The sequence below is a fragment of the Lytechinus variegatus genome, chromosome 3, assembly GCF_018143015.1.
Source record: "Lytechinus variegatus isolate NC3 chromosome 3, Lvar_3.0, whole genome shotgun sequence".
NCBI classification, from domain to species: Eukaryota; Metazoa; Echinodermata; class Echinoidea; order Temnopleuroida; family Toxopneustidae; genus Lytechinus; species Lytechinus variegatus.
In genome coordinates, this window is record NC_054742.1 from 61,059,806 (window position 1) to 61,087,527 (window position 27,722).

Genomic DNA, 27,722 nt, shown 5'->3' on the forward strand with positions numbered 1-27,722 from the left:
TAAGAAACAAGACTATTTATTTAATACTAAACACAATCAAAAGAGCAGAAAAGTCGGTCAGTACAATGAAAGAACTAACATCAGCAAGGAATGGAATAATTTCATTAAAAAGAACATACAGCAAGCAGCAATACAATGATATACCAGTCTGTTCACCATTGAGGTATGTTTAAAATTGATCGTACCATCAACCATAACAAACACATCTATTGGAGTGTTGCAAGAAACATTCAATCGATTGCAAGCCAATTTTGGGTCCCCCAAATCTATCACTTGTCTTGGAATTAGTTGCAAATTTATCATAATTGCTGGTCTGCTTCTTGTTAAAAACAGAAAAATTCCATTTGGCTCTAGTTAAATATCAATCATAAATTTGCAGCAGAAATAAAAATACAACTGATTGCAAATACTTTCTTGCATCACCCCAATGACACAACATCTTTGGCAAACCAGGTCCAAAATTTACAATCAACTATGAATATTAACTTTACCTCTTTATTGTATATAGGGCCCTGGGTCCCTTAACACAAAGGTTAGCGATTGATCGCTAATATGAAAGAACAATTCTGATTGGTTCCTAGTCAGTCTACTGAGCAAACTTTGCATGTGACGACGATTTTGATAGGCCATTTCATTTAGTGATTATTCACTAACCTTTGTGGTATGGGGCCCATATCTCCCATCTCCCAATAACAATTAAAAAAAATACATTAACACAAATCTAATACTGATTGCCAATAAATGATCGTGCCTCTTTGAGTCCTAAGGACACAGTGAAAACAAGTAAATATACATTGTCATGTGCTAACCTCCCAAACTTATCCTTAACACCAGTGAATGCTTTTGGTCATTTTCAAACGTGAGTGACACGACAATCGGAGAGGTTTAAGGGCTCATATCTTCAAACTTAAAGGTTATGAATCAATCATGACTACTATATTATATACAATGTAGGACTGGCATGGGTCACTACGAGTTTGATTTGAATTCAACAATTTCGTTTAGTAGATATGATTAAAAAACTGTGCGTGAGTGACACGACAAATTTTGGACATGGGTTTCTGACCACTAACACATATGGTTGGATTCGTGCCCAAGTAGTTGTCATGGAGTACTGTAAGTACCAGTAAATGGACATAAATAGTGTACCTATCTAACACATATAGCCAAAATCAATCAAACCTTCTCTATGGAAAATGGTACCCTCCTATATACCGTGAGTGACACGACATCCAAAACGTGAGTGACACGACAAGTGCAAAAATACAACATTTATCTCAACATTGAAAGTATTTTTTGCATGATGTAGAAGAGTAAAATACCATTAACCAAAAAACAAGCTTAATTACATAATAACTGCTTTCTTTTAAGTTCATAAAATGTCATCCTGATGTTTGATTCTTGGTTTATGGTCATATTTGCCCATCAACTCACATTCCCTATACCATACCACATTGTCACACTAGGGCTTCTACCACTCTCCTCTTTAGAGGAGGAGGGGGCACTTGAAGGAGGTGTTATGAGGTCTTGGCATTGACATCAACTCAAACATTCTTTTTGTGGCCTCTTTCTCCCTATCTGTATATGAAAGTTTACAGGTTTATACAATTCAGCATCCACAACGGATGGAATAATTTTCCTTGTAAGAAAGGTTTTCTCAATAGTCACTCACATCATCTGGCATGGTCTGGAAGCCAATTATGTCATGTATGACTCCCTTTTCTTGAAATATTGGATTAGGATATTATCCTCCTTTAATATTTTTATAGGCATTGTCCAAATAGGACATGGCAGTTTAAATGTCTTTTTTAGTACCAAACCACAATCACGTTGCTGCACACTTCAGATGGACTATCAGCAAATCGCCTTGAGAAAATTGGAAATTCAACTCAACAAGCGTAGGTTTTCTCGTGAACAATGCTTGTATGTGGACCCTCCCAAGGCAGTACATGTAGGCACTGTACCAAAATTCAGAGCTATGCTTTTTGCTGGAATTTGTAAGTGCCTTTTCATTGCTAATTATTTGATCATATACCATACCACGGGAATCCAGGGAAAGCCACAAGGTGAAAGACGCAGTCAGTACCTGATTCTTGCAGTCTGCTACTATTACATTTATAACAACTACAAGTCATTAGCCTTTCCTTTTCTAGGCCTTGGATGTCACACTAAAATCCAATTCAACATCCCAACCAGGCTCCCTTTACACCTCAATAGCTTTTTCCCCTCGAGGTCCAGCTCTGTTCTTATCAGGGTAACCCCCCCAAAAAAAAAAAAATTGATCTACTGGTACATGGCAACCCATCCAAAGTTGCTCAAATCAAAATGCGGTCTCGGTTGGGACTTGTTGGGACCTACATGAACATGCATCAATTTGTTGTAATGAATATGTGTAAATGCAAATCTGCTCTGAACACACATCGTCCCACTTATGGTAGTTTGCTGTTCAGACCCTACATGTAGTTAATCACTAGCGGTATGAATGGTGGCCGAACAAATGATTTTGAACTTGGCATGTAGCTGCTTCAAGCAATATCCATAATGTTCTATCAAATCTCAGTACATTCTCACCTGAAATGTTTGTTTTCTTGCAAATTTGTTTATTTCATGTCCTGGAATACAAGCTTTATGGCAAATGAAAAGGTTGATTTAATCAATAAGAAGGGAAAGAAAAATATTTTCTTTTCCGAATTTGAAAAAATGTTTGGTGTTCATGGTGATCTCTATCTCATACATTACTATACCACTAAAATTTCTACAAATTTCAAAATAAGATTCCTGACTTTTCTAGCTTTCTTAATGAGTATAACAAAGAAATAACATTGCTAAAAAGAAAGGTGAACTTTCTGCTCATTTCTGTAAATGGAGACAGAGAATGTTCAAGTCATACCTGTATGACTTGAACCATCACCATCACCAACCCTTTATGCATTGTAAATATGTCCATTGCTTAAGTATAGTGTTTTTTCTCTTGATATATTCATAATTTTGTGTTATGTTGTTATATTCTTAATCACAGTACATTCACCAAAATATGAATTAGGATCCGAGTCTTCACAGCAATGGAAAATTGTCAGGATTTTTTAAACCAAGGCAGTCACGGAGAGGAGAGAAAATAGATGAACTCAATGTCAAATTCAATATTTCCATAAAAAGGAGTAAAATTAGGAAGATGGAGGAAATTATTAGCCTAAAATAGGCCTAAATGATGTCAGGAACAACATTTTGACTGTATCCCTGGTAAAACGCTTCAAAAATTACTGGATGTCCTTTTTTATACACAATGTAATACCGTGAGTGACACGACATTTTGTGAGTGACACGACATTGTGAGTGACACGACACAACTTTGACAGTTAATTTTAGCTTTACCTTAACACATTGGACCAAGTTACTTTATATACAATAAGGTACAGATAAACTGTATTTGCTCCAGTACTGGGATAAATTAATTTTCAGAATACACAGCTCTAGAAAACTTTTTGCATTTAAAACGTGAGTGACACGACAACCAGTTTTGAAAACTTCGAAACCCAATTTTTTTCAGAAATACACTTCACAGATTTTTTTTTTTGCTTTTTAGGAGTTAGATACAATACACAGCTTGTATCTTGCCAACAAATGTGCTTCTAATACAAATTTTATATTGTGATAGGCAATATGTGAATTTTAATGCAAAAATCAACATTTTGTAACATTTAATTTCCCTTGCATAAAATTCACTGTATCTCAAGACATAATTAATAATTTTATGTAAATGTAATGGAAAAATATACTTTAAGATGTCTAGTTTCAAAAAACATTGAAGCCTAATGATTTCTAGCAAGTTTTAATTTTCACCCCCATGTCCACTTTTGTTTGAAAATGACCATTTGCAAAATCAGGTGAGCTTAAGCTGCTGGAAGTAGTAACTATCAACATCATAATTTCCCTGAATATCTGTTATTTTGACATTTTTGTATTCAGCATTAACTGTCACTTTAAAAAAATGTCAATTTTAGCCGGTGCTTTTTCACTCTTGAGTCAATTTTAAGAAAAAGTGTACAGTACCAGTTTATATCACTGTATATACACACATATATTATCTTTTTTAATGATATATCATGAGATATTGACCTATTGTCTTGATAACAGTGTCAGTGTCTTTTGATGGAGTTACATGTACATGAAAATGGCCCCTTTCACTGATATCCAGTAACAAGCAAGGAAATGTGCATTACCAACATATATGTACAATACAACTTTGATTTACTGGAAAATAGTATTTACATACACAAAGTTCTGTATACAGGCTAGAACAATTGAAAGAAAAATATAAATTGGATCAAGATGAATAAGATTTAAGGATATTGGAGAGCAGAACTAGGTGCCTTATGGAGAAATTAAGAAGCAGCTATCAATGGGATAAATACAATAATCATCAAGAGTAACAAACTGTGTGCAAGAAATAAGGAAAAACAACAAACATGTACAAGCGTCACCTCAGAAATTTCTACTATATGCAAAAATTGATATCTCAAATTTGAAATGAATTTACTTGTAAATAAAGATTGTCATTCCTCTCTCAACTTGCATGAGACAGAAGTTCATTATCCCAGGAATTTCATCATGTAATAGTATATCATGGGGAAACAATATGAAATCATACTAAAAATACATGTTTTGAACAGAAATATGGCACAATATCAATGCTATGGATCATCATCATATGGTTCACAATTTGTATTATGAGCACATAGTAAAATCAGTTCACTTTTAATAAATCTTGGTAAATGTAGATGGTGAAATAATAATTTCAGCAATTGTTGAATAAAATAATGATTTGGAAACTATTCAAATTTAAGATTCAAATGTCTTGATGCACATGGCACACAACATAACAACATTGCTGCATTTGCAGGCCTTTGATTCTCAAATAAAAGCATTGAAACATACTCTTTTTCTTTTTGCAAACAAAATTGATGAAAAATAAACAGGGCATACTACATCCTGGTAGATATGTTCAAGATAAAAAAAAAAGAAGAAGTGCATCACTTTAAACAAGTTGTGAATATGGGTCATTCCATCGGGTTGGGTCCATATTTGTCATATATCAGAACTTAAAAATCTGTTCCTAATTCAAACTAGGCTTAGTAAAAAAAAAAATGGTGTCTCACTAAGGTTTACTACTCAAACATAGAAATGTATTGCAATTACAGCCTTCAGTCTATTGCTAATGTGGGATATGGACGTGATGTCCATGTAACATGGTAATAAAATTAATTTGCACTATAACCAATCCGGAAAACATTACTAGACCAAACAAGAATTACAATGGTAGGAGACCTAAGAACTTAGCGCCATCTGAATGGATCTTCACTGTGAAATGATTCATTGATTTACCAGTTACCACGTTACACGGACATCTTGTAATTTTTTGTTCCGACCTGATGCAATTATCCATTTCTCTTACAGAGTATTACTTAAGGTTTGAAGGAATCACTGTAATGTCAATGTTCAATGAAAAGCAAGAAACATTCCATCCATAAAACACAGGGCATAATCCTCAATCTTTTTTTTTTCATGGTAGAATATAAAAGTTTCATACACTGTAATGACTATGGGGATGATTGTCTTTTCCTTGCATCCTTTCTAAAGTAAAAAAAAACAAAACATGTACAAATGAAAGGAGTTTGCACAATCACGCCATTAACATGGTAGTTTTCCTACATTTTGCGTGGCGCGTTGAGAAATCATGTCTGAGTATAAAGCAGGTGTCAAAGAAAACCACAACAAAGAATATTATATATTTTACCCCCAAAAGTGCAAGTGCTTTTGTCATTTCACAATGATTACCACTCTCAAATATTAAAAGATGCTTTAGCCAACGATGCACACAAAACTTATTTTGAGGGCAAGGTAATTAAAAGCAGCCATTCTGTATTTTCTGGGACACCTTGATACAATTTTAGGTGGTTCAGTGGATACTGTTAATATATAGCTCTTCATTGTTGTATACCACACACAACAATCTTTAAAAATCTTAAACCTATATAGCCTGAACTATTTTAAATTGCATAGCCATGGGGAGGGGGTGATTAAAAAAGAGGTATGTGATAAACACTTGAAAAAAAATGTTGAGCTTTCGTTTATTGGGACGATTGCAACTATACAATATTTCAATTTTTTTTATTTTTTAATACAGCTGATGGTAACTTAAGATGTAATATTTTGCAGCCCTGAACTTGACTTCACTGTATTAAAGACATATCATATGACCTTAAGCAGATTTACTGTACTACCTACAGATACAAACTCCTTGCATTTCATATTTTACATACATGTAATACCAGATTTCTGCCAGACTGCCAGGGGGTGGTCCAGGCAAACTCAGACTTCTTACGATCTTGAACGACTGCAATGAAACAAAGCAATGAAAATCAGTTTGATAATACTTGTTTCTCTCAAAACTTAATGAAGCAAAACTTTATTCCCAATGCTTAGATAGCAGTTACTTGTGGGGAAAGCTTTGACCACTTTTATTTCTTTTAATTTCAATTTACTGTTCTTTCTCAGGCCATAAGCTGGAAAATGCTTGTTTCTCTCAAAACATATACATAAATGTATACGTATGTATGAAGCAAAATTTTCAAAGGGGTCACTATCTTTATTTCCAACGCTTTAGATGACAGGTGCTCGTGGGAAACTGTAACCACTTTATTTCTCTTAAAGCTTGTCTAAACACCTTGGTTGAGGGTTAGTCATGTGAACAAACCCCAGGTATCATCAAACATTACAATATTACAAATGCATAATAGTCATTGTATGCATCTTTTTTTTACCCATTATAATTTCAATACAGCATTTTTCTGGCCATTAGGATTTTAATTCGAATCTGAAGCCCTCTCTCTGAGTAATGTTTATGTTTTTATTCAAAATATATGAGCACTTACATTACACATTTATTAATTGGATATCAGAAAGCTACTGACAAAGATTATATTCTGAAATTTTCAGCCCATTCCATGCTTAGGGAGGTGTTTTACACAAACAAGACAAAATTACGCATATATTCTTTTTTAATCGGGGACCGAATCAAATTAAGTTGGTAAATTTATCTAATAAAACACATTTTTAGTTCATACATTTCATGACATGACCATTTTAAAGCATACATTATATATTCATCCAATAATGATATGGAATACTAACATGAACTTTTGTGGGGATTTACCAAAACTAAAGACTTTATTTTGATTAGTGTTGTATCCCAGGCCAACTCAAGAGAAACCAAGATATCAGGGGAGTGTTTCATGAAAGATTTGTCAGAAATATTGTCCCAAAAGTCCTGTTTTAACAGTTTCCATAGTAACAGTGCCTCTCAGCCAATCAATATCAAGGAAAGTTGTCAGACCTGACAAATTGGGGGGCAAATATATTGATGAAATGCTCCCCAGGCCTCAAGGATGAGGCCAGCCTCAAGACACACAAGACTGCTCGCTACATGTATTTGATGTACACTGTATGTGTGCCTAATCCTGGCGAGCCACTGCCATGGGCTAAGCGATGGGTTGGGTACCAGGGGGCCAGGTAGCAGGGGTGTTATTCTGAGATTCATTTTTGTTATCTCAGATGAAATTAAAAATGTATCTCTGTTAAAATCAGCAAGATAAATACCCTTAAAATGACTTTGAATTGGTATTCTGAGAACAATTTTAGCTTCGTTTTATCTCTGTAAGACATGCCTATTTATGAAGCAATATAATGAGAAAAGCTGTTTTATAGAGCTTGTTCAACCAATGAAAGTCTCTTTCTGCCAGTAAGTATGGCAAAGGAGAGAGACACATCACAGACAGGTGACTGATACCTACCTCCTGCTGCGACTGCGAGTCCTGTATCTGGGAGGGCTTCTGGAAACACGACGGGGACTACGAGATCGAGAACGAGAAACAGATCTGAAGTGAGAAAGACACAAGCAGAGCAACAAACTTTGAGAAGTGCAAATTAGTAATCCAGTAGCTTGCAATTCATTATTTTGAGATAAAAATTTGCAATCTTTCATTTGGTACTTATAGTTTCTACAAACAAGCACTATGCACAGATAGAGAAAATCTTGTTTAACTTCAGAGTTTAATGATGAATTTATAGACAATGTTTTCAAGATTTAATTTCTGTACGTAAGAACATGCACACGTGCGCAATGTACGTGTACATTTCATGCTACCTTGCCAATTAATATTGTGATCAATTACAAATGAGTTTCTTGCAATTTCCCATATATAGGGGAAGGCGGGGTAAGTTGTGACAGTTTTTGCTTTTTGCATGTTAGAATTGATATGATTAATAATATTGTCGAAATATGTACCTTGCCTTGAAATTTAATTCTTCTGAAATATTTTCCACCTATATATAACTTTCTATCCCCACACTGAAAGTCATCGTGACCTTCGAAAAAAACGATGTCAAATGGCTCAACTTGCCCCATATATGGGGTAAGTTTGAGCCACCTTCTGGGGTAAGTTGAGCCACAAAAACTATGTACAAAATGTATGGGGGAGAACCAGCATGTCAATTTTTTGTTTAAAGTCTTTTCACTTGCTAATTCTCTATAAATTCTAACATCCTGTAAAAGGAAAAGAGCAGTTATGTTAATTTGCTCCTTTCAGGCTGCATTTCAATGGATTTTTATGGTTTGTTTGTTTTTTAAGATACATTACCATAGGAATTACCATGGCTCAACTTGCCCCATGCTGTTTGGCTCAACTTACCCCAGTCCGAACTTAGTGCGATAATTTGTATCCACACATTTATTATGCATCCATCATATAAAAGACTATGACAAGAATGAAGATCCATACCTGGACTAATAATGTTGTTATCATGTCTTTATTATATTTAAAGACATGTGTGTTTATAAAGCACTTATCTATTTCACACTCTTTTTTACTTTTTTGGCTGAAATTCATATTTTCCCTCTAAAAACTAGTTTTTGTTTCAAAGTTGGAAACAATGTGGTGGGGTTAGGGGTTATGCTATGGGTCATCAATACATGACACCGCCACAATGTCTGGCTCATTCATTATTGGCCTGGGGCTGGTGGCTCAACTTGCCCCTATGCTCAACTTACCCCGCCTTCCCCTACTATTAAAAAAATGATTGACAACACATATATACACTGTATCCTGGGGGTTATTTTTGGGGGGGGCAGTAAGCTACAGATATGAGAAAAACATTTTTAAAGAATAACCAACATCCTGTTCATAGTCTACACCAGTATACTACCTGTATTGAACAAAGCTGCAAGAGAGAAGATGACAGTGATGTAAATGTTGACATGAGGAAAAAGAAGAACCATCATTGTGCAGGGAAGACATGAAAAACGGATTGCTGGCGCGCTGAGGGGGACTCGTTTTGTAGCCTCCGTGAAGCAACCGAAGGCCGACAATCAGATACCAGTCTGCCATGTTGCGCCACCGGTATTTTACCCCATGGCCTACTTAAAGCAGGTCATCATTCAAGAATGTCTGTATGAAGGAAGCAACGGATTTGGCCCAGCTAGGCTGACATTGTTGGATTTCATACCAAGGGTAGATCTGGCTATGATGTATGATGCCAGCTGACCCGTGTAATTATTTGATAACTAGGATTTTGAAGATTTCATGTCTAAAAATTGACGAGATGAAGATCGCGATGAGTAGTGTTGACAGAAGCGATAAAGCTGGTCGCTGAACATGGTGTGGCTGCTCACACCAAAGCTGTACTCATCGGAGAGAGCTGGTGGATGCAAGAAGGGCGCGTGGTGCGACATCGCTGCTTTGCACATGAAGGGTTATGACGGCAGAAGCATTGCGGGTTGTCACGAGGACCGTACTAGTTGGGTCCTGAAAGGGGTAAGGATGAACAATGAATTTAGTGGGTGTACACATGCTTAACCTGAAATTAATTTACAGAATTCCAGACGGACCATCTTTAATCAATCTTTCATTTTGTCTAACAGGCACTTAATACTATCTTGACAAATGACCACTTCAAATATATAGCTGTACACATGCCTGACCAAAGAAACGTGTTTAAAGGGGTATTTTTTCAGTTTTGGCCGCGGGCCACGCTTCCACTCATTAAGGGTATCAAAAACACTGATTTTCAAGAAAAAAGTGGTTTTTAAAGACTGGTCAATTGTCAATCGTAGGGTCAAACGTATTTAGGGTATTTTTTTTTCAAAGCTTTTTATTTTTAGAGACTGGTCAAAACTTTAGGGTATGTGTTTCCCCAAGCTTTTTCCTCGGGGTCATATTCTGGCGACAACTTGTTGAGGGGCCAGAATGTGTAAATAAAACCCACAAAAATTTGTTCAGGGGGTTATTTTGCACACAGAGAAAAACTCCTTTAGTGAGTGTTTGGAAATAATTTGGTCACGCATGTGTACAGCAATACACTGGACTGTCAGATCTGTCAAAATTGAATATAATTCAAACAATAAAACACAAAAAGGACAGTGAGGGACATCATTGACTCTCTTGTTTAAATGTCAGCAAGTTGTGCATATAAATGTTTTGTGAAAAATAAGCGAAACGTCTAAATGTCATAACTTTCTTATTTTACATCTTATTTTGGAAACACATTTTCAGGATTTTGCTTGTTTGATTTTTCTCTGTTGATTGAATTCAACATTTTTCTTGGGTGGACTTGACCTTTAAAAAGAAAAGAAAGGAAAAACATTTTAAGCTACGTAAATGAAGTGTACCAGTATAACTATTGAGCATGGCTGCACATGGCATTACTTTCTCAAGACCATTCCTGCTTCATCTTTGAAAGGTCCATATGATTTATCTCACCTAAGGTAGCATCTACCACTCCTGTAACCTGTGATTTGTAAAAAGGCATTACTGCTCTTTGGGAAAGTAAATAAGATTATATGTACAAATTGAAAAAAGTTCAAATGATTATAGTTGATCTCACCTTGAGTAGCGTCTACTACCCCTGTAACCACCTGGAGATCTTCCTCTCTTCTCCCGGCAGTCCCTTGCAAAGTGACCCCTCTGTCCACACTCATAGCATCGTTCATTATCAATGTTCCGACGTCCACCATAACCACCACCGCCACCACCATAACCTCGACCACGATCTCGAGACCTTTTTTCCCCCGAGGAGGCCTCCACCCGAAGCTTTGCTCCACAAATATATCTGCAGACAAATTTGTTAAATGATAATCACATGATCTATTGCTCTATTGGGAAATGAGATTACTTGCTCAAAGTATGTGAACTATCATCACCGGCCACTACCTGTACCTTGGTAATAAACTGATTTGTGAATATCAAAAATTTGCATTATTCCGGTGAAACAGTTCTATGCATGTCTTCATTAATATTCATTTAGGTGGGCTGATGATGACACATCCCCACTTTCCCATTTCTTATGTTATTACATGAAATCACAATCGTTTCATATTTCATATTAATGTGTAAATGATGTGTCTCAATTATGATGAAATAAGTTGCAGCAACAAATAACTAGTGCACTTAATCTGTTGACTATCCAATTGCTTTAGTTCTTGGTAATTTTTTTTTAGAATATAACCTAATTTCATATAATAATATTGTGTTGGGATGGGATCGATTGCACGTTAACTTTCAACCAGACTTAAAATGAGACGAAGCAATACAAAGCCTATACAGTTCATATATACATTTATTGAAGATGATAACTAAGTTGATGATGATGACAAATAATACAGGAACATGAGTAAGTCTGATGGTGACTATACTCTCTAAACTCCAATCTCTAATTTATCTGTATGCTGGAACAATCTCTATAGTAATCTGCAATCTGTAATAATCTCTAACAATCTCTAACAGTCTGATTTGGTTCAGAAGTGAACCCCTTTTATATTGGTCTGGTCTAGACTCTTTACAACCAAACAGGTGTTGGTCAACCTTGGACGCTTGACCAAAACAATCTGTACGTCATAACTTTACTCTGAATTGGGGGAGTTGACCTTTTAGGGAGAACATGAAATGTAGTGAATAAGAAACCCATAAAATGTGTGTGCGTCAGAAGTTTAGCTGGAAGAAGAATGAGTAATACTTTCTAATGAAAGTTGGAGCTGATATACTTCCTGTAGAAGTATTGATTATGTATTGATTATGTATTGGTATAATATTGAATATGTGAGATATGTCTTATCATCACATAACAATAAAATAAAAAGAATAAACGGTGAGCACAGACTCAAATTTTACATTTTGACAAATAATACCAGCAAAGGGTGAAGACCAGACCCCACACCCATTGTGTAAAGTATGTTAACTAATAGCTCTAGTTTCCACCATCATGATTCAAGGTTCCATGACATTTGCTCCAGTGACAATTGCTCTGATGGAAAATATGTGCATTCAGCAAAAAAATAAAATCTAACCTCCAAAACTAAATAAATCCTGATCATTACTTTTACATTATTCTGAACCAAAAACTCTATTACAATCCTAACTGCATGCCCTCTGAGATATCAAGACCAAAACAAATGTCGTGTCACCCGTTTCACGGCACGATTATGGTCTTGATCGTAAAGTAATCATGACGGTACAAGATCTTATCAAGAATTGAGGTCAGTAGAGGCAATCCTTCATAGTAAAAGACAAAAAGTGGACATTGCATTTTTTTGTGATCAGTTACAAAAGGCCAATTGTAACAATGTGACTGTGGGAACGAGGTACATGTATAAGGAGCTATCGCAGTATATGAAAATATAGTCTCACTACCTTAGACTCTGGAATATGTACTACGGAGAAAAGCAAAAGTCTGTTTGCAGACCTTGGGCACTTTTTTAGGGAGCAATAAACGTCCTCTATTAAAGGAAAATACAGCAGTAAGGGGATTTTGAAAAATTTTAGAATTGCCTTTTCTTTAGTATTGGAGCATATGTAGGTGTTCTACCTCCCCTACATCAAAATGACATTGCATGTATGCAGGCAACTGAAATCCACACAATGATTTCCATTTTTTGCCATTTAAGTATAAAACAAATAGTTTTATTGTTCAACATTTCAATCAAATATATCTGCTTCTCTGATGTTTTCCCTCCTTTTCAAACAACTTCAATTTAGATTTCCTACAACTTACCTGTTATTTAGATTGTAAATAGCATCTTCGGCATCGCGATGGTCTTCGAAAAAAACAAAGGCAAAACCTGGTGGGTTCCTAGCGACCCAGACATTCTTGACAGGCCCATATTTCATGAATTCATCCTCAAGATCCGAGCGGCTGGCCCCTGATGGCAAGTTTCCCACATACACTTTGCAATCATCAGGGGATTTTCCTCTGCCGTACCTCGACATGATTTAATCTGTATTCTGTAGTAACAGAAATATGAATAAATGAAAAATTGGCATAAGCTTATAGACTAATCCCATGAGGCTTGTTACAACTGATAATGTCACAGCAACACATAACGTAACACCAACACATGTCATAGATTGCGACATTATGCCAAGAGTGTCCAACGCATAATGTCACAGGCAACGCCTTATAGACTACACCCATGAGGCTTGTTACATTATGCCAAGAGTGTCCAACGCATAATGTCACAGGCAACGCCTTATAGACTAAACCCATGAGGCTTGTTACAACCCATAATGTCGCAGCAACACAATGTCACACCAACGCATAATGTCACAGATTGCGACATTATGCCAAGAGCATTATGTGACATTATGCGTCCAACGCATAATGTCACAGGCAAACGTGACATTATGCTGTAGCTTTTCTACTACTGCATAAGGGCGATTCCACACTAAAACTTCATTTATCACAAATTAAAACTTCAATTATGAAATATCATAAATTTCAACATGCTTTCAGTAAGTAGTGTAAAATTTTACCATGATACCTAAATTTTATGAAAATTATGACTATGAAGTCAGATATATATATTTTTTTTGGGGGGGGAACAATAGAATTTTGAATTTTCATTAATTTTGCTGATTAAATAGTCAAGTACAAACACTACCTGAAACCATTATTGGCAAAGCATGAGAAGATTGAAAATATTGCAGGTCAATGGAATAATGTATCATGGATGGTTGGTTCCAAATAATATCTACAACATTTTCATTATCCATAATAGGGGCAGCCCTGATTTTTCCAAACCTATTTTGGGCAATGTCCAGTACGACACATGAAAATGCATAAGTTTTTCCTACACTTTTATTTTTGATGATGCAATCTTACAATATAAGTTTCTCTATTTTTGACCCGTGGGTGATCGATTAATCCTATAAGGATCTAATAACTGCCCTTCATTTTCAATAATTGTCCCATTAAAAGTTGTCCCATAAGACACACACTGTGACGTACATGTATGGGACATGTCCCATACGACACAAAATATATACTGCATTTCATTTCAGCATTTGGATACAGAAACTATAAACAGTAGGCCTATTTTAATGATAGTGAACATTAGTGGACATTACGTGAACTGAATAGGCATTTTTTCATCTCAGAGAATATGAAATAGGCGATTCTAACCATTTTAACTGTCTTCATGTAGGCCTATTCTTTTGCGAATCCCTTCAGGTAGACTGGTGATTCCACTTGTCAGAGCTTTTTCATTGGGCATGAAAATCTATATAATTCACCCTAGCATGGGAGATAATAAAAAATAACCTGAGCCACAAAGAGGTAGGATCTTTACTAAATATACACTCCTTAAATATACAGGCTCTCGAGTCTAAAGTAGAACCAATGTCAAATAGTCAAAAGTTATGTACCTTGGGCAAATTTATGAAATAAGGTCATGTCCTTGATCTAATAGTAATTAAATGGCCTTTTCATTTCCTATTTGTTTATAAACAAAGCAATATTTATTTTTCATGTTTTATAAAATTAATTTTATTCATTTAGTGTGATATTCATATATCATATTTGTAGATTTACGATTTTTCTTTAAATCTTGTTTAACATAATAGGATGATGCAGTTTGACAACTTCCATGGAGGTGATTGATGATGATAAATAATTGGTGAAGTAGGCCTAATAGAACAGTGACTGGACCACAAAGAGAAATACAAACTACAGCAGTTATATGAGTGAGTAAGTTAGTGATTATTTTTTATAATGGAGGTTGTTCACATTTTTTTGGCAACAAATAAACCTGCCTTTGAAAAACCCATTTCAATTTTGTTTTTAGATTATAGTTAGTGTCGTTTTTAATTACAGATCAAAATATTCTGTGCAACAAAACATACCAACTTTAATTCTGACTATTTATATAATATACATATGTTAATTCATATATTCATATTCAAGAAAAATCTCTGACATTTTTTCATAGAGTACATGTAGTTATAATGGAGAGTGGTATGTGAACTGCATAGAACATGTTTAAGTGATATGCTTTATAGAAGTACAAGTTTATAATTAGTAGAAGTAAGATTTCCTATGTTATGTGTTGAAGAAACATATATATGCATAGTCTCAATTTTCTTTGAAAATTTATGTTTTAAAAATCATGACAGTTTTAATTTAAATTAATTGATTTTCTTTCTCTATTTTTTCAATCTGCAGGACTGGTGTAACAGATGTTTTCATTCAAGAAATCCAACAATTCAACATTGAAGACTTAGGGACCACGTGATGAAGATGAAAAAGTTTTTTTTTCTAAGTCCAATTAAAAAAAAAAGTATCACAACCCAAATTCATGACGTATGAAATTTCTTGCAAAAAGAGAAGCTGTAAACATACAAATAGGAGCGGGGGGGCACAGGGAAAATGCTGTTTTATGTGAAATTTTTAAAAAGTTGCGAGCGAGCAAAATTTTGACATTTGACATAAAAACATAAATCCAATTTTGTGATAGATTTCGACAAAATATTCAAAATGATATATTTCACCCTTTGCTTTCCTTTTCTTTTTTTTAGGTCGTGATTTTTTTGGAGGTGGGGGGCAAGAGCATTGGCGGCGGAAGAGGGGTCCACCTGAATTTATCCACCTAAATCTAAGAAAGAGACCACAAAAATTTCCAGCAAAAAAAAGGTTGTCAACCACAATTTTAGGGGGGCCATAACAATTTTAAGAGGGGGGTCCACCTGAATTTAGGGGGATGCAGGAAAAAATTGACAAGGAAAAAATTGACAAGCAAAAAAAAAAGATTCTCAAAAAATTTAGGGGGAGTGTCCCCCCACCTCAAATTTAGGGGGACAGGTCCCCCTATCACCCCGCTTATGGGCAAGAGTCCTTCAAGCCCCCCCCCCCCATCTGTACGAAACTGGTTATATACCCCCACTCACATGAATTATTAAACTTAATGCACAAAGGATTTCCTTCATAAGTATATCATAGAAATGAAAATATTGTTTTTTTTTGTTTCAAAGGGCACTCGTCATGGTGACCATAAAACAGATCCTTCTCAGGTGAAAGGGGCATAGAACAAGTTCTTTAGGAGCACTTTTCTTGGGTAAAAGGGGGCAGTGATTCAAGAAAGGCACTAACAAGAAGGCGAGGGGGCACTTTGTATTACATGAAACGGGCCCTCAGATGGAAGGGCACAGAACAAGTTGGTGGGGGGGGCATTTTTAGGTAAAAAAAATTGCATATAAGGAAGAGCACTAATTGGAAACACCTAAAACAGGTTCTCATCAGGTGAAAGGGACACAGTACACGTTCATGAGGGGGCATTTTTCTTGCATAAAAAGGCACTTTTCAGTGCTTCAAAAAGTAGGGGGAACTGTGCCCCCCTCCAGCATACAAAAAAAAAACATTTTCTTGTGGTTCAAAGTATTAACATACGCTTAAGAAAAGGGTAAAGCTGAATCCTCTGATAATGTGATTTTTTTTTCCTGGATAATTAATAAAATTCACTTCTAACCAGAGAATTCTTTCATGTCTTTCATTTGTGTACATATAGTATTTGTACAGTGCTAAAATGAAAGGGATTTGGAATGGAAAAAAATCAAAATGAAATGGAGATCAAGAGAGGGAAAGAGTGATGAGAAGTGGTTTGAAAAGAGATGAGAAAGAAATGGAGGGGCACATATGAAGAGATAATTTAGAGGGGGTGGTAAGAGAGCTGATATTGTAAGTAGGAACAAAAGGAGTGGAAGAGAAATAAGACTAGATTTATGGACACCAGGAGACAGATAACAATTGGGAAAAGAAGAAAATATTTGAAGAGTTAAGTTGCAAAAGGGGCTAGGGCCACTCCAAGAAAATCATGTTTTTTATTCTCCCATATTGCAATATTCTTATGCAAAAATGAATTTTCATGATACCCTATAAATTTAAAATTGGGTATAAAAGAAATCTAACTTATCTTCATATTTTTTAAGATATTATTTTCCAAAAAAATTATGTATGGACCTCACCCCTTTGCAACTAAACTGAAATGGACCTAACCCCTTTTGAAAAAAAGTGAAATTTTCTTTTTTGGTTCAATTTTTTATAGGAATTTCAACTTTTCTATGGTATCATCTTATAGAGCTACTAAAAATCAATTAAGGCATAAAAATCAAATTTGATGAAAAAAGGACCTAACCCCTTTTAAGTCAGTACAGAAAGGCGGCACAAAAAAACTTGAGTGGGAAAATGATTAATTGAAAAAAAAAACAGAGTAAGAAATGCTGGAGAATAAAGGGGACAAAAAACATATTGAACATGATAAACTGGGGCCCTTTTCATCATGAGTTACAAGTATGGTAACTACGAATACCAATCATAATCAAGGTTCCCACCGTTATCACAATAACAGCGATGTTTAAATAGCTGTAATTCATTGTGAAACGGACGCCAGATGAAGAAAGCAGGCACAGGGATCCATGAATAATTGTTTTGTTTTTTTTTTTTGCTTCTCAAAATTTGTTTGTAACAAATAATGATTTTTTTAGTGGTGAAAGTTATTTTTTCAGTATTCATACTCAACCAGTGATAATGAATACCATCATTGTAATAACCATGTTTTCCCATCATCCCCACCCCCCCCAATAAAAAAAGAAACAAAAACTTTTGGGTCAGTACAACAGCCCCTAGACAGGAATAACCGTCGTTTCTGGGGATTTATTCAACAATTTCTGACATTTTACTACAATCCCCATTTACCGACGGCAATGTGTCAGTACGAGCCTTCATGTGTAATCTGGTCCGACAATTCGGCGGACAGGTTTTGTCCAGATTTGTTACTTCTTTTAGATTCTAAATGACATTATATTATCTTGGACGAAGGTCCACTATTTTCGTTAGACTCTAATCTTTCTATTGATATCATATACATTTTATAATATTTTGAAAATATACGTTACCGATGAGTTATTCCCCGGGTTATTCCTTATTTTTTGACTTTCTGCCGGAGAGGAAAATGGCAGCCGTCAACGAGTTGTGCTTTTATCAAGGCTTTCCGATTAAATTTTCGATATCTTGGCCAATCAATGCGAGCGACAAGTTCCGAACGCACGCACATCAATATGTCCAAGCGCAGCGCAAAGCAGCGGCACAAATCGCGATAGGTAGCGACTGGTAAATACGTCTGTAATGATGACGTCATCCAAGATGGCAACTTACCTTGACCAACGAAAGGATCGAAGATGACGATGTTTCGATCATCATTTCAAAAGAATTAGCGGTAACTGAGGTCTAAGGTACGATATTTCTGAATTTGAAACATTTTTTCGTAAATATGGATGTGATTTCTTTTTCATAATATTGCATTTCATGTACAAAAAACGATCGGAAAATCGGGTTCCCGCTGTTCGATCTAACGTTACTGCTAAAATACGTTGTCTGTACGTACGGGCCTCCAAGCTTTTCAGTCTATGTATTGGTGAGTGAGCCAACGCAGTTCAGCGGAACAACCAAAATACAGAGACTGAAGCTTTTGGTCTACACAGCCCCTGATATTTCCGCAGCCTCTGCCGGCTATTTGGAGTCAAGATTCTTTACATTTGTTAAAACTAAGATTGTTGTATACCTCTTAACATGTGAAAATTGAGGATGGCAAAAGCACTAGAGACCTTTTTACCTAATCACGACTTGATCTACTCTTTTCATCTTCCCTTTTAGAATTAGCATAGGCCTATAAGATGCAATACAATCATTCTTTGTGTTTAAGTGATATCGCTTGTGATATCGATACTTTATAAAGCACAACGTATCGTCTCAGATTTGTGCTTGCTTGATTCGCTGAATCCTTCGCGTCATGAGCGCGTAACAATATGAATACATTAATGAGTTTGCCAAGTTGACCTTTGTGATGTCATTGCGCTGATGTGCGTATTGTCTAATACACGTACCAAACCACAGTTGACGAGGGAGAATCGTAAGAAATTAATATTAATGAGGGCTTATTTTAGCTTCTAATCAGTGGATTAAACAAAATGGCGGTAGCTAAGCTTCGGGGGCCTGGCCTATCCTCAGTATCAGCTGGAGTGGTCGGGCCAGTGTCGGGCCCGGAGTAAAAAGCAAGCGCGAACCTAGACAGGAATAACCGTCGTTTCTGGGATTTATTCAACAATTTCTGACATTTTACTACAATCCCCATTTACCGACGGCAATGTGTCATTACGAGCCTTCATGTGTAATCTGGTCCGACAATTCGGCGGACGGTTTTGTCCAGATTTGTTACTTCTTTTAGATTCTAAATGACATTATATTATCTTGGACGAAGGTCCACTATTTTCGTTAGACTCTAATCTTTCTATTGATATCATATACATTTTATAATATTTTGAAAATATACGTTACCGATGAGTTATTCCCCATTGTTACCGATGAGTTATTCCCCATTATATTATCTTGGACGAAGGTCCACTATTTTCGTTAGACTCTAATCTTTCTATTGATATCATATACATTTTATAATATTTTGAAAATATACGTTACCGATGAGTTATTCCCCGGGTTATTCCTTATTTTTTTACTTTCTACCGTCAACGAGTTGTGCTTTTATCAAGGCTTTCCGATTAAATTTTCGATATCTTGGCCAATCAATGCGAACGACAAGTTCCGAACGCACGCACATCAATATGTCCAAGCGCAGCGCAAAAGCAGCGGCACAAATCACGATAGGTAGCGACTGGTAAATACGTCTGTAATGATGATGACGTCATCCAAGATGGCAACTTACCTTGACCAACGAAAGGATCGAAGATGACGATGTTTCGATCATCATTTCAAAAGAATTAGCGGTAACTGAGGTCTAAGGTACGATATTTCTGAATTTTAAACATTTTTTCGTAAATATGGATGTGATTTCTTTTTCATAATATGACATTTTATGTACAAAAAAACGATCGGAAAATCGGGTTCCCGCTGTTCGATCTAACGTTACTGCTAAAATACGTTGTCTGTACGTACGGGCCTCCAAGCTTTTCAGTCTATGTATTGGTGAGAATCAGGGACAACTCAGACCACGGGACATCTCGGACCGCGGGCCGAGTTGTCCCACCCATTACGAGATTTTTTTCTCACAAATTTGCGTCTATTTTTCCGTAATTCGAAATTTCTTGTAAAGATTTTCTAGAGATATGGTCTGATGGTAATGTTCTTCACTTCTATTAATTTTTTTTTCGCTGAAATAAAAAAAAAAGTGTAATTTTAGGCGTTTTTTCGACAGCTCGCGACTCCCATAGTCGCGCGTGTATTAACTGTGTCGGTGCTCGGCTCGGCCCCGCTCAATAACTGACTTGATTTTGTGATCATTTCTCCTCAAAGTACCACTTTTATCGCAGAAGATGGACTTTGTTGTATTCCATTACCTCCATTTTCTCATCACAAGGATAAAATTTGGTGTATTTGCACGATCTTGATCAAGTTTTTCACCTTTTTCTCTCTGGTCGCAAGAAGCGAAGAACCGATGAACGGTCCGCTGCTCTTCATCGTAATTCTCCGTAGCTCGGCCGCCTAAACTGGCGGGGTGGGATTCAGACCGAATCCACAATGGAAGTGGGCGTGCACAGCAAAGAGCTGAGCTTGACTGAGTGAGAGAGAGTGAACTCGAGTTTGAAGCTTGGCAGTGTCGTATAGGCTCTGCCTTTTTTTGTAAATATATAAGTTTTTCAATTTTTCTATATTGATTTTCCCTGGTTTCGAGCTCTAATATTGTAATGATATAATTATGCTTCAATTTCTTTGACTGAGTGTGACTATGGTGTGGATGTTTGAGTTGCTCAAAAATATTTTTACGTGGGTGGGGGCTCGGGGCGATTTCACTCTTGCCCCCGAAATGCGAAAAAATATATATTCGGGGGTGTAGCTGTGTGGGCATGCCGGGCTGAGGCTAGCCATCAATATTTTTTTTTTGAGAGAGAGGGGGGGCTTAATTTTTCACTTTAAATTGATCATTTTTAGGCCTTTTTTTCCATTTTATTTTTAATATTGAATTTCCGTGGTGTAGAGTTGAGTTTTAAGTTGCAATAATCAATATGCTTTAATTTCTTTGACTTTGAATGTGACTGTGGTGTGGATGTTTGAGTCGAACAAAAAATACTTTTACGTGGGTGGGGGCTCGGGGCGATTTCACTCCTGCCCCCTAAATGCGAAAAATATTCGGGATGTAGCTGTGTGGGCATGCCGGGCTGAGGGTAGCCCTCAATAAAAAAATGTTTTTTTTGTTCAATAAAGGGGGGGCTAATTTTTCACTTTAAATTTATTATTTTTAGGCCTATTTTTTGTACATTCTATTTTTCATATTGAGTTTCCCTGTGTAGAGAGTTGAGTTTTAAGTTGCAATAATTAATATGCTTCAATTTCTTTGACTTTGAGTGTGACCGTGTGTGAATGTTTTGAGTCGAACAAAATACTTTACGAGCTAGGGTGGTGGCTCAGGGCGATTTCACTCTGCCTCCAAAATGTGAAAATGATCTAAGTGTATCTGTGTGGGCATGTCAGGCTGAGGGTAGCCATCAATTAAAAAAGTGTTTTTATTTGGGGCTTCATTTTTAATTAAATTAATTATTTGTATTTTTTACAGGATTTAAAATAAAACTGATTTACTTTCTTTAATTTCATTTCTTGGTCTCAAGGGTGGATGTCAGGCTGCCGGGATGGAATTCAGCCACAATTGCCAATGGAAGTGGACATACTTGTACAGTCGTGAGCTTGGAGACTGAAGCCTTGCCCTACAGCTTAGAATATTTTTTAATCAAGTTTTAGGCCACTCAGTCTTATTCCCATTTGAAATATAATCAGGGCCGGATCCAAAATTTCCCTACAGGGCCGGGGGGCATTTTGTCTAGGAATTTTTGACAAAAGGTCTTTACTGCCAAATCACAGTAATTTTTTTTCTCAGGAAAAATTTGACAAGCAAAAAAAAAAGAGAAAAATGTAAGTTGCCTTTTCAGTACTTTTTAAGGGGGGCGAATGTGCCCCCTCCCTCGATTCGCCACTAGAACTTATGTCCATATTATTTAGTTTTAATTTTTACAGGAGGAAAGAATACCAAATTAAATAAGTTTTATGTTTTGCATTTTTACCAATTATTGTTTATTCAAGTAAAATGTATTTTATTTAGTATTGTTCCAAAATGCATCACCTAATTAACTTGTTCGAATTTAAAATGCAAACCTGAATAAAAATGAATTATGAACTTTGAATAAATAGAAAATAATATGTTATATTCTGTAAATTGTAATATTTTCAAATCATATTTTATCTCCATTCTTATCTTATCATTGTCTCCCTTTCTCATTATGTTCATCACTCTCATTTCAGTTAAATTTATATTCTATTACTGGAATAAAAAAAGACAATACTCAACAATGAAACATCGATCAATAGAAAAAAAACAAAGAAAAAGAGGGAAAATACAAAGAAATGACAGGTACAAGGAGGGGGGGGGGGGTAACAACAAGTCATTCTTGTCTGGGTTTTAAAAACAGGAGAAGAGTCGTCAATACAATATTGCAAATAGCAACTATGAAGAGGGTTTGGTTTTTATCAAATAATTTTTGCAGTTCCTTTGGAGTGATGTTGTTTTTGTTTCACCCATTCTAGAAAGTGAACTTTGTATCTAACACTAAGTTGCCCTAGTGTTGTTTTCCAATCTACATTTTCTAGTTCCTTGTATCATGTATGGATGAAATCATTTAAGGTGTACCAGTTAGAAAATTGTTGACTTTTGGTATATATTTACATTAATCATGCAAGTTGCAGGTATGATCACCTTCTCAATGACTCTTAAGACAAGCTTCTGCAATTAATAAATATATTGTATTTACTAGATAATTTGAACAACTGGACCAAATTGTGGCAAGATTAATGAGCTATATATAAGTGACAATGGGGAACCCGAGGCTGATATGATTTGAGCAAAGAAACAATAAAAATTTGATCAAAATCGGATAAGGAAAAACAATATTATCGCTGCATTTTAAAGAATGATTTGTATTTTTCAGGTGAAACAGGTCTGGCGTTTCTTCATGGATATTTAATCAGCAACCTCATACATGATGTCATATCCTCACTTGTTCTTTGTATTTTATTATGTGAAATTAGATTAATTTTTTAAAGTTGAATTCAATAACCCCGCTATTTGTTATCAGATTTTTATGAAATAAGCACTTTGATATGTGAATGTTGCTATGTCTACATTATTCATATATAAAAATTTTCATCCCGGAGCATCCCTTTAAATGATTTATTTATTATTTCTTTTTCTCAAGAAAGAGTATAGTCTCTACAATAAAACAAGTGGAATGCCTCTGGCGGTCTCACCTGCATCACGTGATTCAATATAACAGTAGTGCTGACTTTGAAAACTACTATATACAACTCGCACAAGATGTTCAGTGATACTGGGTTACTCTTATTTCCATGTCTTATGAAATATACCAATACACTTAAAGAGATATGATGGTAATTCAACAAATACCCCCAATGTGGCCAAAGTTCATTGACCTTACATGACCCTTGACCTTGATAATGTGACCTGGAACTCGCTGCAGGATGTTCAGTGATATAAGTTATGCTGTCATTTAATAACCTTCGGTTATTAAATGACAGCATTAAGATTTGATGTTGATGCTGCCGTCGGAAAAGCGGCGCCTATAGTCTCACTCTGCCATCCAGGTGAGACAAAAATCACGACATGCACAGTGATGAAAAATAAAGCAATAAAATGAATTTAATCAAAAAGAAAAACCACATGCTATGTAAAAGAAATTAAATTTAAAATCATAAATTCGTCATTTTTATTGAACGAAGAATTTAATTTATTTATAATTGGAAAAAAGGATTACCCCTATTTTCTTTCAATGTAACCAAAATACTTGTAGGGCCTAATATGATTTTTCATCACATGACATGATTTTGAACAAAAATCAAGCCATATTTTGGGGTTATGTGGGACGGAATCTACATGGCGGCATTCGTGGGACGGATTTTTCTTCTTAAATCTATCTCTGCCGGCTATTCACCTTATCCCCATCCCTCCCCATCATCCTCGTCCCTATCATCATCCCCTTGGGCGCAAAACTGTCCGCAAAGGTAGAGGGGACCACAGGCTGCAAAATTTTACAAACATTTAAAAAAAGGTTATCGCCCAAATGTAGGGTAATTTTTAACCCCAAAACAATTGACAAGAAAAAAGAGGGGGTTTTCAATAATAAAAGGTCATTTAGTCCTAAACACATGTATCATTTCAATTGTGAATGATTCATTATTTTGTTCTCCATGAAGAAAAATAGTAGGGTGGACATTTGGTATTGTGTCCCCCTATTTTTGGTAGGGGGACACGTCCCCCCCCCCCCCGATTTCCTCCCATAATCATCCCTCACATCCTCGTCCTCACCATCTCATGCACCCCTCTTATCAAGAGTCATCATCATCATCTCTCTTATTTATATCCCTCATGCACCTCCTCTTCCCTCTCATCATCAAGGCCCACCCCTTATCATCGCCATCCCTCACATCCTCATCTCCATCTCTTTCCCTTTGTCCCTCTCATCATCCCCCCCATCACGAGTCATCAAAGATCCTCATTCCTCTTATCATCACCATCTCTCACCTCCTCGTCCCTCTCATCAAGGCCCACCCCTCGTTATCGCCGGTATGCTATCATCGCCATCCCTTTTACCCTATATCCAAAACTCTGCTCTCTACACAAAGGAAACTCAATATAAAAATTAAAAATGAAATTGGCATGCCCACACAGATACACCTAGAACATTTTCACATTTCGGGGGCAGGAGTGAAAATGCTCGGAGCCCCCATCCACGTATTTTTTGTTCGGCTCAAACATCCACACCACAGTCACACTCAAAATCAAAGAAACTGAAGCATATTAATTATTGCAACTTAAAACTCAACTCTCTACACCAGGGAAACTCAATATGAAAAATAAAATGTACAAAAAATAGGCCTAAAAATAATAAATTTAAAGTGAAAAATTAAGCCCCCCCCCCCAAAAAAAAAAAACCCCAACATTTTTTTATTGAGGGCTACCATCAGCCCGGCATGCCCACACAGCTACATCCCGAATATTTTTCGCATTTAGGGGGCAGGAGTGAAATCGCCCCGAGCCCCCACCATTTTTCGCATTTAGGGGGCAGGAGTGAAATCGCCCCGAGCCCCCACCCACGTAAAAGTATTTTTTGTTCGACTCAAACATCCACACCACAGTCACATTCAAAGTCAAAGAAATTAAAGCATATTGATTATTGCAACTTAAAACTCAACTCTACACCACGGAAATTCAATATTAAAAATAAAATGGAAAAAAAAGGCCTAAAAATGATCAATTTAAAGTGAAAAATTAAGCCCCCCCTCTCCAAAAAAAAAAAATTATTGATGGCTAGCCTCAGCCCGGCATGCCCACACAGCTACACCCCGAATATATTTTTTTCGCATTTCGGGGGCAAGAGTGAAATCGCCCCGAGCCCCCACCCACATAACTTATTTTTGAGCAACTCAAACATCCACACCACAGTCACACTCAGTCAAAGAAATTGAAGCATAATTATATCATTACAATCTTAGAGCTCGAAACCAGGGAAAATCAATATAGAAAAAATTGAAAAATATATATTTACAAAAAAAAGGCAGAGCCTATACGACACTGCCAAGCTTCAAACTCTAGTTCACTCTCACTCAGTCAAGCTCAGCTCTTTGACTGCACGCCCACTTCCATTGTGGATTCGGGCTGAATCCCACCCCGCCAGTTTAGGCGGCCGAGCTACGGAGAATTACGATGAAGAGCAGCGGACCGTTCATCGGTTGTTCGCTTCTTGCGACCAGAGAGAAAAAGGTGAAAAACTTGAACAAAATCGTGCAAATACACCAAATTTTATCCTTGTGATGAGAAAATGGAGGTAATGGAATACAACAAAGTCCATCTTCTGCGATAAAAGTGGTACTTTGAGGAGAAATGATCACAAAATCAAGTCAGAACGTTATTGAGCGGGGCCGAGCCGAGCACCGACACAGTTAATACACGCGCGCCTATGGGAGTCGCGAGCTGTCGAAAAACGCCTAAAATTACACCTTTTTTTTTATTTCAGCGAAAAAAAAGTAATAGAAAGTGAAGAACATTACCATCAGACCATATCTCTAGAAAATCTTTACAAGAAATTTCGAAATTACGGAAAAATAGACGCAAATTTGTGAGAAAAAAATCTCGTAATGGGTGGGACAACTCGGCCCGCGGTCCGAGATGTCCCGTGGTCCGAGTTGTCCCGTCCCCATTGGAGTGAGCCAACGCAGTTCAGCGGAACAACCAAAATACAGTATTACAGAGACTGAAGCTTTTGGTCTAGCGCGAACCGAGCGCAAGAGCAAGCCTGGCTGCGCGACTCCACGCGATCACGAACAAGCCAGTCAAAATAAGAAAATACATAGAAAACACTCCCAATAAAGAGTTAATCTCAAATGGAATGAATCTCCTTTATTGAGAAATGTACTTTGATGTCAAATAATAACACGTAACTTACATTATCCTGCTCCAACAGCGACTTTTTCACTCGAAATTTCCAGATCTTGATACGCTTATGGCAGGAACGAACTTCAGCCTTGATCGATAAAGTGAGCCCTCTAGTGAAATCACCAAAAAGAAACACGGAGCTGAGTTTGATTTTTTCATGGGGGGAGAGTACCCCCCCCTCTCTCAATATAAAAAAGTACCATAAATTGAGGGGGTAACTATCTTGATCCTCCTTATTTTCCCCTGAATATGTGGAATTACCGTTCTTATAACACTGGATATTTTCATGCACCTCTATGATGATGACCCAGGGGAATTGACGGCAGGAGGAGTGAGGGAGTACCCCCCTCTCAATATAAAAATTAAAAGAAAAGTACCATAATTGAGGGGGACTATCTTGATCCTCCTTATTTTCCTCTGAATATGTGGAATTACCGTTGTTATAACATTTTGGTTCTGTGAAATTGGTCCATAATTTGTCTAAATTGGTAAAACTCGAATATTCTATAATTCAAAAGATAAAAAAAAAATAGTGAGGGACATCATAAACTATCTCATTTGCTTGTCATTGAATGGAGCATATAACTATTTTGTGAAAAATAAGTGAAACTTTTAAATGTCATAAATTTCTTATTTTGCATCCGATTTTGATGAAATGTCAACATTAGTTTGATGGATTTTTCTCTATTGATTCACATCAACATTTTTTAGAGGTTGACTTGACCTTTAATTAGGGCATGAATAACATCACTTTGGGGCACATTAAACCACAACTGGTTGCAAACATAATGGATCGATGAATTCCTTTAAAGGGATGGTCCAGGCTGGAGATAATTCTATC

General features: G+C 36.4%; 1 protein-coding gene across 2 annotated transcripts; it reads right to left on the reverse strand.

The window, feature by feature from the left end:
- On the reverse strand, positions 1-26,996 carry LOC121411560 (serine/arginine-rich splicing factor 7-like). 2 transcript variants are annotated; one of them, XM_041604351.1, is made up of 6 exons: positions 26,892-26,996; positions 13,102-13,331; positions 10,939-11,163; positions 7,851-7,934; positions 3,870-6,394; positions 1-840 (listed from the first exon to the last, which is right to left on the reverse strand). In XM_041604351.1, the coding sequence occupies exons 2-5, from the start codon at positions 13,314-13,316 to the stop codon at positions 6,379-6,381; spliced, it is 540 nt and encodes a 179-aa protein (XP_041460285.1). In that variant the 5' UTR covers positions 13,317-13,331; positions 26,892-26,996; the 3' UTR covers positions 1-840; positions 3,870-6,378. The 2 variants fall into 2 exon arrangements, with proteins under 2 accessions (XP_041460285.1, XP_041460286.1); XM_041604352.1 differs by lacking the exons at positions 1-840; positions 3,870-6,394 and adding an exon at positions 9,262-9,860 and having other exon boundaries at positions 7,887-7,934.
- Between the last annotated feature and the right edge of the window lie 726 nt (positions 26,997-27,722).

Bases quoted from the DNA above. Each gene is read 5' to 3' on its own strand.
- LOC121411560 (XM_041604351.1), bottom strand. From the start codon at position 13,316: ATGTCGAGGTACGGCAGAGGAAAATCCCCTGATGATTGCAAAGTGTAT. The intron at 11,164-13,101 runs GTAAGTTGTAGG...ATTTGTCTGCAG, and splicing joins ATTTACAATCTAAATAACAG to ATATATTTGTGGAGCAAAGC. The intron at 7,935-10,938 runs GTGAGATCAACT...TTCTCACTTCAG, and splicing joins GGTAGTAGACGCTACTCAAG to ATCTGTTTCTCGTTCTCGAT.